At 43.0% G+C, this 13,456-nt stretch overlaps 2 protein-coding genes across 4 annotated transcripts in view; both read left to right on the top strand.

The window, feature by feature from the left end:
* Positions 1-6,358, top strand: part of acadvl (acyl-CoA dehydrogenase very long chain) — a 35,502-nt gene extending 29,144 nt beyond the window's left edge. The window contains exon 22 of the mRNA XM_070992719.1: positions 6,346-6,358. The gene's annotated coding sequence lies outside the window, so the exon portion shown is untranslated. The remainder of the gene's footprint in view (positions 1-6,345) is intronic.
* LOC139351060 (active breakpoint cluster region-related protein) lies at positions 1,134-13,456 on the top strand. 3 transcript variants are annotated; one of them, XM_070992716.1, is made up of 22 exons: positions 1,134-1,235; positions 1,538-1,644; positions 2,517-2,621; positions 4,200-4,433; positions 6,386-6,493; positions 6,577-6,637; positions 6,715-6,767; positions 6,910-7,047; positions 7,153-7,274; positions 7,429-7,588; positions 7,678-7,794; positions 7,899-7,974; positions 8,951-9,046; positions 9,217-9,291; positions 9,411-9,508; positions 9,905-10,006; positions 10,587-10,750; positions 10,944-11,083; positions 11,679-11,813; positions 12,188-12,293; positions 12,402-12,543; positions 13,296-13,456. In XM_070992716.1, the coding sequence occupies exons 1-22, from the start codon at positions 1,181-1,183 to the stop codon at positions 13,395-13,397; spliced, it is 2,496 nt and encodes an 831-aa protein (XP_070848817.1). In that variant the 5' UTR covers positions 1,134-1,180; the 3' UTR covers positions 13,398-13,456. The 3 variants fall into 3 exon arrangements, with proteins under 3 accessions (XP_070848817.1, XP_070848816.1, XP_070848818.1); XM_070992715.1 differs by having other exon boundaries at positions 7,675-7,794; XM_070992717.1 differs by lacking the exons at positions 12,188-12,293; positions 12,402-12,543; positions 13,296-13,456 and having other exon boundaries at positions 7,675-7,794; positions 10,948-11,083; positions 11,679-11,778.

The raw sequence follows: 13,456 nt of genomic DNA, 5'->3' as shown, positions 1-13,456 counted from the left end.
AGATATTCCCTCTGGAGTTGGTGAGCTAAAAGAGAGTGAATATCAGATTTAAATTTTACAGGTGGACAAACATGCATCCAAATGAATGCTGATGTTCTGTTACTGCTGGATGTTTAAACACACTAACTTAAAAGGTGATGACATGATCCACCACCAACCATTCAAACACAAGAAAGGAGCATGCTCGCACTCTTAAACTTACTGACAAAAACTACATCTAAGTGAATAAGGTTTTATGATGCTTTTTCAGGTTTGAGCACATCAATAATGTTTGTAACACACAAGTAAAAACAGGGTTTGCAACACAAACCCGATGATACCACAAACTGCAGCTGTGGGTGGAAAGTTGTTGCTGCCGTTTTTTTAACCCATCTACAGGAAATATCTGACAGCCTCAGTGGTATGGTGGTGTTACATTTGACGTGTTAAGTCTGGTCAGCGTGACAAGACAGAGCTGAGAGAAATGGTAAACTGTTTAAGCAATAACAGATTAGATCCAAATTTGAGCATGACAGAGGCACACATGAAGCTGTGATGACGTCTGCTGAACTGCAGAGGGCAGCGTTGTACTATAAAAAACACGCTCTTGGTTCCATGAAGACTTTTTGCTTTTTTTAATATGATTTTTGGGCTGCTGAAAATATTTATTTTGCCAAATACTTCTCGGTATTGTCATGTTATTGATTACTTTAATACTTGCAGGTTCAGTTTGTACTATTAATTGGATTTCCATTGGTTGAGATGGTTAGCTGTGCTGTATACTGTTTATATTTTAAAGCACAAGCTTTTCATTATTCATGTGAATTGGACTAGCTGTGGCTCCTGGTCAGTGTATTAACAGAGAGTGATTGTTATTGTACTCTACATGTGATATAGCAGCTATGCAACATTCCAGTCCTTCATCATAATAACTGACGATCAGTTTTTATGGTAAATACTCTGCAACCGGTGTGTTGAAATCAACACATTTCAAGGAAGTGAAGTGCAACTGTAGGGAATGGATCAAAAAGTCAGGTGCCACTTCCCATCAACTTTTACCGGGTTTCACGCTGACAGGAAGCTGTATTTTCCCCTTTTGCGCATCATTAAGAGAAAGAGGAAGTTTTCTGACGTCAGAGTGTTCACAGGCAGTGTCTCCAGAGCTCAGCCTGCACTGTGAGGACAAGACCTTCGAACTCTGATGATGGACGTCTTCGAGGAGGCTGTGCAGTATCTGGAGTCACAGCATGTACCAGGTGAGGGAACCAGGCATTGTGTTTTATTATGTAAAGAAAGTAAATGAGTAAAGTAGCATATATATACTCTGTTTGGGGAAAATAAAGCATATGATGAGCCTAAAAACAGAAAGTAATCTGAAAAGTGGAATCATTGACTCAAGTTGCTTATTGAAATCTCCTCTAAAATGGTCATATCAGTCATAGAGCTGCTATCTTTCTGTTCATTCAGGAGCATTCACACAAGCAGATATGGGAACTTAGTTGACATAACTCCCACCTGCAGCTACATATTTAACGCTCTGTGTGTGTTTGTGTGTCAGTTGAAGCGGAGGCTGATGTTCTGGAGGAGGATGTCTTCCAGGAGGAGGCGGTGTCCTGCTTTCTCTCTCCGCTCCACTCGGAGAGCTTAGACTTCCCCGACACCCCTGTGAGTTTACATGCCTTCATGTTACAGATGAGGAAAGGAAGACACGCTGCCTCACTTTCTGCCATCTTCAAGTCGTATTGAAAACAATAGTTATCTGCTGTCCTAGCTGTTCACTGGGAGCTTGAGGATTTATTTCGGCCACAGAGATAAATTAAGGTCTTCTCGATGAAGTAACAGGTGTTGATGCCTTCTAGGTGTCATTGATGATGCATCTCTTGTATTTTCTTATGGGCTGTTGTGAATAGTGAGTTTTGAGAGTGCCACATAGTACAAAAAAACAATGCTTTGTTCTATCAAATATTTGTCAGAGAAGAGTGAAAAAACATAAATTTAACGACTGTGTTTTACTGACATTGGCTTTACTTCCTCATTTTCTGCTGATCTGGTTCAACTCCAATATATAGAGAAGTATTCTTGAGTTTTATTATACCAAATCAGGAAATATTTATCGTATGGTTTATGGTCTCTTTGTGAGCAATTGTGTTAATGTTCATTTTGTTTGCCAAAAAGTCACAGACCCTACATAGTTATATAACTTATGTTTGGGACGAGTTGACATAAAAAACAACAACAACAACAACAACAACAACAACAACAACAACAACAACAACAACAACAACAACAACAACAACACAGTAAGAAGATCATATAGACTTTTGGGGGGTATTTTGGGGAATAAATGTTTAAAAAAATGCATGTGGAGTCAACCGGCTGGAATCTGTGAGACCAAACAGAAGTATTATGTGATGCCATTTCATAAGTCAACTCTTGCACCATTTGTGTGTCGCTTACTGAATGAATTGTCATGACACCGATTTTGACACTGGAGTTCGGACTGGATTTCGACGTGTCGTTGAATGTCTGTCATTCAGACGTTATGCAGCCCGGAGGAGATGTTGGAGAGGAGGCTTGTGGTCCTGAAAGGCATCCTGGAGAGCGAGGAGGTTTACCTCAGGGAGCTGGAGGCCCTGCTGATGGTAATACACACACAAAGACACAAAAGCTAAATTGCAAAAGGGGAAAAACCCTGTTGACATGATTATTATCAATGTTAAACTTCTTCTTTGCTGATCTGCTGTCCCTACATAAAATCAGACACGCCTCTTTTTAATCATTTGTTTAACCGTTTGGCTGAAATGAGAATCAGCAACTTTCTCTGCAAAGACTGTTTTTTCCTTTACACGACAACACAGGAGGTCATGCCTCTGTTTTACATGTGCTTACTCTTACTGTATCTGAGTACGTTCAGTGGTCATGTGTGTTTTTCAGCCTGCTGTGTTGTACATAAGAAGACTGCATGCATGTTAACATGTGATGTCTTCACTGTTCGGCTTCCTTGTTAAACCGCAAATGGATTGTTCTCCATCTGAGACGAGGTTCCCCTTTTTTCACAAAAGATTGATGCCACTCTCATGTCTACAGTTAATATGAAGCTACAGCCAGTTAGTAGCCGGCTAGCTTAGCTTAACATGACGAGTGGAAACAAGTGTAAACAGATAGTATGGCTCTGTCCAAAGCTAACAAAATCCATGTACAACCACCTTATATCTTGTTTTTTTCAATCTTTACAACATTTACAACAACAATTTGACATTTTATGGAGGATAATGTGCCCAACAGTTGGGACAGTAACTTCCTGGACTCTTTGCTGGTCTCCTGGCAACTCTTCCTGGCTAAGATATAGCTTGGCACATAGCTAGCTAAATCTAGCTAATACTAAAGACCCAATAATCACACATTTATTTATTTATTTATTTCACTTTTATTTTTCACAGATTAAACAAACTAACATCTTAATTAGTGAGCTTTTTAGGTTTGTTATGTTTTGACAGAACCAGGCTCGCTGCTGCCCCTTGTTTCAAGTTCTTATGTTAAGCTAAGCTAAATAGCTGCTAGCTCCTATTAACCATTAATCTGATTTAACTCTTGACAAGAAAGCAAATTAGTGTAGTTCCCAAAATGTCAAATTATTCCTTAATGAAAAAAAGAACTCTTTAGAATCGTTGATAGTAAATAAGAGCAGAATATTTGTACAAATTCAGCAGATTTGGCTCGACTCCTGCCTTAAGGGTAAAAATAGATTTAAGGCAGGAAGTGATGGCGCAATAAGGAGTGTCTGGATGTTTTCTGTGTGAATTCCTTCTTTCTTTTCCTCTGCTATTAACAGCAACAGCAAACCCGTGTTTCCACATTCTAAAAAAAGTGGATGTGAGAATCATGTTTTGTGTGGAAACGCTGTGTTTCGTGTGTGCTCAGAATGTATGGTATCACTGAGCGGCTGTGCACACTTTCCATGCTAACATGCTGTGTATGCTTAGTGTTATTTAGCAGTGGTTTGAGGGTGTGTACCAAAAAGGCAGCTGAAAGGCATGCAAGTGAAGCTTCAGGGTGTGTAGGAAACTAATGTCACACTTCTTTTCATCTCCAACATATCAGCTTGTTCTTCTCACCTCCAGTAATAGCTAAAGACCTGTCATCTTAGCTTAGCCCGCCTTGCCTTGCCTACACTGGTTGGCCTTTAACTCAACTGCTTGACTTCTTTTATCTTTCTCCAGCCCATGAAGGCTCTGCGGGCCTCAGCCGGGACATCCCAGCCAGTTCTGTCCACTCAACAGGTCCAGACCGTTTTCTACCAGGTGCCTGAGCTCAGAGACATGCACCAAAGCTTCTACACTGGCCTGAAGGCCCGGCTGAGTGCACACCGCCAGACCGAGTCCAGCCCAGGTGAGGAGAAAGAGATGAGCCAGTCGGGCTTTAAGCTGATGGTGGGGGACCTGTTTCTGAAAATGGTAAGTTCTCTATTGTGTCAAGACTAACTAATGTGTTACCAAGCAACTGACAGACACAGTTAGGGGAACATAGTGGAGCATTTAGCAGCTAAAGAGCCCGATATATCCCTCAGGGGTTGGTGGAGACCAAAGCAGAGGTAAAAGGAGAGTCAATATTGGACTTTCTATTCACTAGCAGCCAGAGACATGACTCCAAAATAATGCTCATACTCACCACAGCACCTTTACACAGTGTTTAAAGCTTGTTCTGTTGTCCCAGGTGGCCAAAAAGGTTGATAATGCAAAATTAATATTGCATTATCAGTCATTTTTCCCTTTTATTTTCACATAAGTTGCTGACATCTGACAATAACATATATATTCTGCATCAGCTCTTTCCAGCTCTTTATTGAATCTCTACGAGGTTTACTACAAGTGAAATATTCAGAATCAAGACTTTCATGGCTGCACCTTTCAATTACAGTGTTTTGTGCATTGTTTTATTCTCATGTCCCCATAACTCAGCCTGACATATTCAGTATTTTCAGAGCTTTCAGAGCGCCACTAGAATTTCAAAAATAGTTTTCATGGATTTAAAATTAAATAATTAGTTAAAACTTCTTGCTTTTCTGCCTTAAACAGCTCTCCTTTCCTTTCAGTTTCATGCATAACATCTTGATTTTTCACAGTTTATTCTCTATTGTTCTACATGATTTAATTTTATTTGAATTCACTCATTGAAATTCATTCTCATACTCGACTGAAATCATTTTTTTGTTTTGTGCACATTTTCGCTACCAGAATCTAATGTATATTGGTTAATGTGAAAAAACCAAACCAAATAACAAAGCGTAGATTTGACGCATCGCGGCAGGGAAAGCACAGGTGTAATTAATGACATTAACGATGCCTCCAGTGTGCCAGCACACGCAATGGAGGGACTTCAAACTGATAAATTTGCAGCCGTTGTCAGTGTAATTTCTTCCACCTGTGGGTTTTTCTGCTATACTTTGAGAAGGCCGGCCTACAGGGAGTGATTTCTCCTAATGGCAACCTATAAAACACCTGTGCTTGGACAGCACTCTTGATCGACCTCTGCATGAGTGTGTGAGGGATGTGTGTGTGTGTGAAGTAGAATAAATCAGGCAGCCTCCCTCTCTTCTTTGTATTCTTCACTCCTGGCAGTCATGTGGCTGAGCTGAACTTGTATATTTTTATGAGTATAATGAGATAATGTGTGCTGGACCGATAGTGGAAGTTGATTCATGCACATGCTGAGGCTGCTATGTTTCTTCTTCCTGGTAGTCGTGCCAGCGGTTAACACCCAAGTTCCTGCAGTAGCACGATAGCTACTTGGAGATATCTTGTTATATTTTGATGAAAAACGATTCTTCAAATATTGAACTGAAAGCAGCTGAGTTTTTTCCACAATGGATCCAAGTGTATGACAATAGAATCCTGAGTGTGTAACCTGTCATGTCTCAGCACTCCTGCACAGGCGTTGTCAGTTATTTTAGCTGATTAAACCTCTGCTCAGGTCAGAGCAGGGTTGAACGTTGCTGTAATCAAGTTAGCTCACCAAATGACATGTACTAACAAGAGCAATAAAGTTGTCTCAGAAGCTGCAATAAAACTGTCAGGAGAGGGAGGGAGATGTCAATCAAGCACAGGTAGTTCAGAGAAGAGGCCTGCTCAGGCAAATCAGTGAAAACACCTTTCACTGTGGATCTAAAAATAAACTTGCCCAAAATGTCAGTTCTCTATGAAAAATCACAGGTGGAAATAATGACATTTACATGGTTCCAGCAACCACCACAGCACAATGATCAATAGTGTTAGCTTGTCTAAGATTTATAGCTTTCCCAGAGAAACTGTTGAATTAGTTGCATGGCTGACACCCCCCCTCCCCCCACCACCACCACCACCACCACCACCACCACGCCCCCGCCCCCCTGTGTTTTTTGCCTGTGCAGGTGAACCAGATCGGTCTGTATGGTGGTTTCATTTCAAACTACGAGGAAGCTGTTGAAGTTGTTCGAAAGTGCACACACTCAGACCCTCGCTTCCGAACCCTCGCTGAGGTACGACAAAGCTTCCAGAGGATCGCCCGCTGTGACAAGCTGTGCACGTCCTCACCAGTCTCACCTTATCTCTCTTTTCCCAGAGCATGATGTCTAATAATAATAACGGCTCCGACAAAACTCGGACCAAATACACATTTGAAGGTACATCCTTTCGGCTTCTGAGTTGTTCTGGCGCTTGTCGGCTGACCGTGTCTGATTGCTGTCTGTTGTTTCTACAGCTCTGCTCTACAGACCTCTGGACAGAGTAACCAAGACCACACTAGTGCTGCGTGTGAGATAATTCATCAATTACTTCATCTCAGTAGCTGCTGCTGTTACATGCTCATCTTTCCTCCAGGACTCACCCTGGATCTTTTGCTCCCTCCCGCTCACTTGGCACTTTCTGACTTAGCAACCTGTCTGTGACCTTGTAGGACGTCCTGAAGGCGACACCAGAGGAGCACGGAGATTACACATCCTTACAGGAAGCTCTGAGATTGTCTCGCAGCTTCCTGTCTGGTGTCAACGAGAGTTCGCAGTGCAAACGAGAGGTTACGCTCAGTCACGGCGTGGTGAGACTTAAGATGTACAAAATGTGCCCAAGGTGCCTGTTTGCATGTGCACCCTCCCTCAATGAAGCTCTAACCTCTGTAAACAATGTTTGTGTGTTACTCCAGAGGCGTCAACTGATGCGTGACGGCTTTGTGGTGGATGTGAGCGAGGGGGAACGCAGCTTGCGTCACCTCTTCCTGTACACTGACCTCCTGCTGTGCACCAGATTCAAACATGCGAGCAGAGGGTTAGTAAAGCGAGAGAAACCATCGGGGCTTGTGGGAAATGTGGTGTACTTTTTTAGAGACGAGCAGCTGCAGCGCTGCATGTATGTACAGTGTGTACTTAATTTTCATTTTAGCTCTTTATGAGCCTTTACTTTTTGTTTGTGTGTCCTACAGGAAGCAGGACCAGTACAGGTTCAGCTGGTATCTGCCTCTCGCCGGTCTCAAACTTCGCTGGGCTGCAGACCAGGAGCGTTCACCAGACACACACCTTCGCTTACACACCATAAGAACCAAGATGTTCCTCCTCAGGCAGCAGCTACAGCAACAGAAAGCAGTATGTTTGACACAAATGCAGCGAGAAGAGCGTGACCGGCCTTTTTTAACAGATGAGTGAAATGTAAAAAATGTGTTTGTGTAAAGAAGGGGTCCAGGGGCGTGTCTTTAGAGGCTCGGAGCAAGAAGAAAATGGAGCAGATGGAGCTGATGCTGCTCACACACTCCCCTGTTTACAGACTCGAGCTGCACAGCCCCAGTGGCAAGGTACACACACACACACACACACACACACCCTGATACTGTCAGTGTGGTTTCTGTCTTGAATAATCGGCTAAGATTAAAAAGCAATCTGTTTCGTCCGCCTGCAGAGTCACACTCTCCTCCTCTCCTCCCTGTATGAACTTGAAGAATGGAGAGAAGCCATCCACAAACTCACCACAGACAGTGAGTTCACAGCTGTCGGCCGATCTGTTTAAGAACCAGACGCACTCAAATTGCCAAACTGTTGCTGAAATCTCTAAATCATGAAAAAGTGCTCTTTAGCTGCTCGCTTGCTGCAGAATACGCGCAAGTAGTTTGACATTTAGATTTTTTTTAAACAAGCCCAAGAGTGACATGCAGATTAGAATATGGGGACTGGGGTGATACTAAAGTGATACTGAAGACATCTGTAAGGGAGCAATGCTTCAACACTGTGCTGGTTTATGAGAAAAGTGAGAGTTGAGTGGGACGTTGGTGTGACTGTGTACACCAGCTGTTACTGGCCCGACAGCCCCAAAGAACTTCCTCTAAGGTCACATGAGGAAGTACAGCGAGCACAAGAGGAAACAATCGATTGGGACTATGTTGAGAAGCAGAAGCAGCTACATTATACGCAACATTATACCTTAAAATATCCAAGATCATTTTGATGTTTTCTTTATTCTCCATCTAAGCCTGGTTCTTCTACGTGTGTGATTGGTGCACCAATTTTGATAACTGATTAAAGAAAGAATGCTAAACATTCTCAGGTTCCTCTTGGGTTTTGGACGAAACCAGCAATTTGATTCTGACGATGATCATTTTTATTACAAGTATGTTGCTGACATTGTGCAGAGCAAATGATCAGTTGATTGAGAAAAGACGAATAAATAATGAAAATAATGATTGGTTCCATCGTTACTTATGGTTTGTTGATGCAATACCAGTTTGTGTCGACAGATTTAAAAACCGGTGCACAAATGCATATGCAATATTAATTCCATTGAAAATATTAACAATAACATGTGGAAGTAAAAGGCGTCCAGTTTATTAATTGTCAAATAGAAAGAGGGAGCACTAGCGTGAGCCTCTTTTTGCCGGGTTTAAAGTGTTATTTTCATGGATTGCTGTGGTTCTGTGATCTGACTGGTGCCTGTATTTGCTGTGTGTTGTTTGTCAGACATAGAAACTGTCCCCCCAGACCTGCTAACCCTCACCAGTGCATGTGTGAAACTGAGAATGACCCAGCAGCCGCCGTTACACAGCTCCAGCCCTGGTACACCCACCGTCTCTATTGACCTGCGGCCTCTTTTCCTCACCACAGAATGACATCCTGTATCTGAAACACAATGCACCGACTTTTCAAACCTTTGCAATCTTTTCTTCGTGCCTTTCTCATGCTTAAAATCCAACGAGCGTCAGGATATTTTTGATGTCTCTCCGCAGTTGAGGACGAGGAGGCTCTGTGTGGGACTCTGAGCGTGGCCGTCCACTCCGCCTACGGCCTGCAGCAACCAGCCTGTATGTCTAATATGATATATTTTAAATTACACCAAACGACTGTTCAGCGAGCAGCAGCATCTGAATGATGAACCAGAGCTCATAAAGTCACTTAAGATTTGGTTGTCTCTCTCTTCCAGGTGTGTATGTGTGTGTGGAAGTGGATGGCTATGAGTTTTATGATAAGCAAGCCCACACACACTCATCAATCCACACCCTCAACCCACACTGGGACCAGGTTAGAGTTATTTTTTACAAAATAAGTGAATGCCTTCAAACTTGAATGAAGAAGAGTTATGAAAACGATCTATAGAAAAGAGTGAAAGTGGCAGCTTCCTCTTATGGTCACGCAGGCAGGTGATTTGCCAGCCGGTCCAGGGTGCTGACTGACTTCTTCATGTCTAGACAGCATCCGACATGATGTCAGGTTTCTGTTCAGCTCACGGAGGGTTATAAAGTCGACACTGTGGCCAGAGCATGAGCTGCTTTAAACATGATCAGCGGCAGTAAAATCTACACTAAATCCAACTGGTATACAGGATCAGAAGGCTTAAAATAAGACATGAAAGCTCCTGTTGTAGCTTTGGGACACTGCTGTCACTGTCGGTGTTAACACCCTCTTCCTGTCAAACAGGAGCTGTCTTTCCAGGTGGACGGGGCACGGGACCTGAGGGTGCTCTGTGTGAGTCAGTCTGACGGACACGACGAGACAGTCCTCGGCAAAGCTTCTGTGCAGGTATGAGGATGGACTGAGCTTCAGCTGTATGATCATCCTCAAAAAAGTTGCTTTAAAGCCGGGCGTTAAACACATACAACACAGAAGTGCACCAATGACAGGGAACTACAAATACAAGCAGTATAAAATCTGGAAATCTACAAATATTAAAGCTGCGCTAATTATTATTTTTATATCAGAAAGGGGTAAAATGACTGAATGCAATGTGAAAGGTGTCACTTTTTGGGATCACACAGCTGCAGTTCTGCTGAGGTTTATGGGGCTTTTTAGCATCTTTCAGCTCATTGTTTTGGTTTTACAGCCTGCAGCTTTAATGTTTTGTTCACTCCCATGAGCAAATAAATCATAAACTGACTGCATGCTAACTGTCCTATGACCACACTGCTAACATAAAGTTTGAGACTAGCTGGTGAAGAATTTAGACGCTAAAGAGCAAGATATTTCCGTTAGGAGCTGGTAGAGACCAAAACAGAGCTAAAAGCACGGTAAAAACCTGACTTACATTCAGTATTATGGTGCAAATCTTTGCACTAATCAGATTCCTGCTCTCCTGTCTGTCTTCTGATATGATGTTTATCAGCTGGAGTCTAAAACCCTGAATAAGCGATGGAGGAGACAGACTCTACACCTTGGACAGGTGGAGGTGACACTCTCCCTGAAGTACTGTCCCCACCCGCTCGATCCGCCCAGCTCTGCAGCTCAGCTACAACCTGTGTTCGGTGTCCCCATTGAAATTGTGGCTCAGTAAGTCCCTGCCAGTCTGTGGAGAGTGACTGACCCTGGAAGACCCTGAAAAGAGTTTTATTTCACTTGTGCGCCGTTTTGCACGGCTACTCTCAGAAGCGAGGGGAAGCAGAAGCGCGACAAGAGATGAGTCTGAAATGAAATGAAACACTTGAGGTGGGTTTTCTTCTCAATGCTTTCAACTCTCCGTCAGACAGGAGGGAGTGCTGGTCCCCCATGTGGTGCGCTGCTGCGTGGAGGAGTTGGAGAGGAGAGGCATGGACGAGGTGGGCCTCTACAGGGTTTCAGGATCCACCAGTGACATCGCCGTGCTCAAGGCCATGTTCAACAGCAGTAAGAAGGCAAACATCTGTTTTCTGTTGGCGTGTGTTGTTATGCTGAAAGGGCGCCTGTGGCTCGGGACGTAGAGCGCTCGTCTCACGGTTGGGCACCTTGCGCGGTAGCCTCTGCCATCAGTGCATGACTGTTTCGTGTAGCAGCAGCAGACCAGTGTGCAATGCAAATCAAGGCATCTCAGGCTTTGCTGCACAGTTGCACAGTCTGGTTTGTGCAGTCCACGTCGTGTCATTGTCTGGAGGAGGAGTTGTAAACTTGTACTGGGTCACTGTGCTCCAACAAAGCACACCCCAGCTTCCTAAGCAAGACAGGACTGTGAGGGACGGTGGTGCTTTGAAGGATTGTTTCACAATTCATGCTGTGGGGTCCAAGGATGTCTGTGCAAAACTTCACCGCGGTCCATACAATAACTGTCGATATATTCCAATGTGATTGTTCGTATTACAAACTGAAAAAAAGGACTCAAGTTATAGTGTGCCGCTGTTCAGCACAGTTATGAGCCGTTTTCTTCTGCTTAAAACGAAGGAAGTGAGTGTGCTAAAAGAAGAAACAGTAATATGATGTTAATTATCTTTACCATCTGCCTGGTCAGATCTGCGCGAAGCCGTCACCAGGCTGAGAAGCGCTGAGGTCAACGACGTCTCTGGAGTTCTCAAGTTGTACTTCAGAGAGCTGCCTGAGCCGGTTATGCCCACCGAGCTGTTTCAGAGCCTGACCAGGGCGCTGGGTAAGACAAGACGGCATGTGACAAACCATATCCTTCACTGTAGCCTGGAGGGATTAAACTGGGCTCTGCTTTTATTCAGCAGGAGGCAGTTGCACACATTCGGTTGTCCCTTCAGACCTTTTTTCAAGATGAAAACTGCCACAGACAGATAATTATCATGAAATTTTATGCTATGCACACAAAGCTTTACACTTATACTTGTGTAAAACACGTCTCTGGGCACTTTTGATGGTGTGGACAGTCGTTAATTTGTCAGCTTGTGGTCCTGTACTGTAGAAAATAGGCTAACACAACTCTGAATGAATGGAATTATTATTATAAGGCAAGTCTAACCCTCTCAGCCACCTGAACCGAAGCTTTTCTCTCCCCTGTAGACATCCAGGACATAAATTCCCGGCTTGACTCCATGGTGTCCCTGCTGCACTCCTGTCCTGACCCCAACCGCCACACCTTCCTGTACCTCCTGCACCACCTGCAACGGTCTGACAACGCATCACAGCACAACGATTAGCTCCATCTGTAAATTCTCAGCTGACAGGAGATTTTAATAACTCCTCTGAACTTTTCTGTTCGATCGTTTTTCTCCAGAGTCTCTGAGAAGCAAGACATCAACAAGATGACTCTGATGAACCTGGCGACAGTGTTCGGCCCCAGCCTCCTACGCCCCCCTGTGGTTGGGCTGGGCCATGACGGCCCCACCGTGGATATCTCCCAGGAGGTGGTGGTGCAGGTGGGAATGAAGCAAGGAGCAGTGCTGCTGAACAAACTGCAGTTTAACACATTTTCTGACAAAATAAAGTGTTCACTTTCTAAACAGCAGCAGTGGGGAGAATTAAATGTTTTCTTCTTATTTTATACATTTAGAAAAAAGTCAGCAGAAATTTCTAATTTTTAAAATTATTCGTAGTTGCCATATTTTATTTAATCAGTTCACTGTGATTTTTTTCTATACTGAAATGAATTATTAAATGTTAAAAATACGAGAGTGAATAAAATATCTGCCAACTGCTTTTTTTATGTACTGCTAAAACCGCCATATTTCCAATAAAAATACTGAGGACATGACCACGGTGTCCTCAAAGGTACCTACAGTCCTCAACACAGAAAAATAATTCAGGACAGATTTATTGTTCAATTGTTGATGTTCTATTAAGTTACTGCCTTAAAAAAAATTAACTATATTGAAAAAAAAACTAATAAAACAATGAAAAGTTAAAAGTAAAAGTCTTTAATATACTACTACTACTACTACTACTACTACTAATAATAATAATAATAATAAGACACAATGTGTATTTTTGACACACAAATCTTCATCAGATGTGCAATGCACTATAATCAAAACATAAAATTATTCCCGTTCCTGTATATTAAGTCTGACTCTTGAGTTGAGTTTTTATTCAGTGTTAGATGGTGTGTTAAATGATATTTAAAAAACGTCTGCTCCTTTGTGTTCATGCTGTGTCCGTGTGTGTGTTTCAGGTCCAAGTGGTTTTCTGGTACCTGCAGTGCAACAACCTCCCCGAAGCCCAGACCTCTCTGCAACATGACACAGACGCTGAAGATGAGACCACCCACATGTGAGACCACCATCAGTGTCACGGCTGGAAGGAAATTCAAACAGTGTGTGAAAAAATAAAGGA

Source organism: Chaetodon trifascialis, chromosome 23 (assembly GCF_039877785.1).
Source record: "Chaetodon trifascialis isolate fChaTrf1 chromosome 23, fChaTrf1.hap1, whole genome shotgun sequence".
Lineage (NCBI taxonomy): Eukaryota > Metazoa > Chordata > Actinopteri > Chaetodontiformes > Chaetodontidae > Chaetodon > Chaetodon trifascialis.
This window is presented reverse-complemented; position numbering and strand designations above follow the sequence as displayed.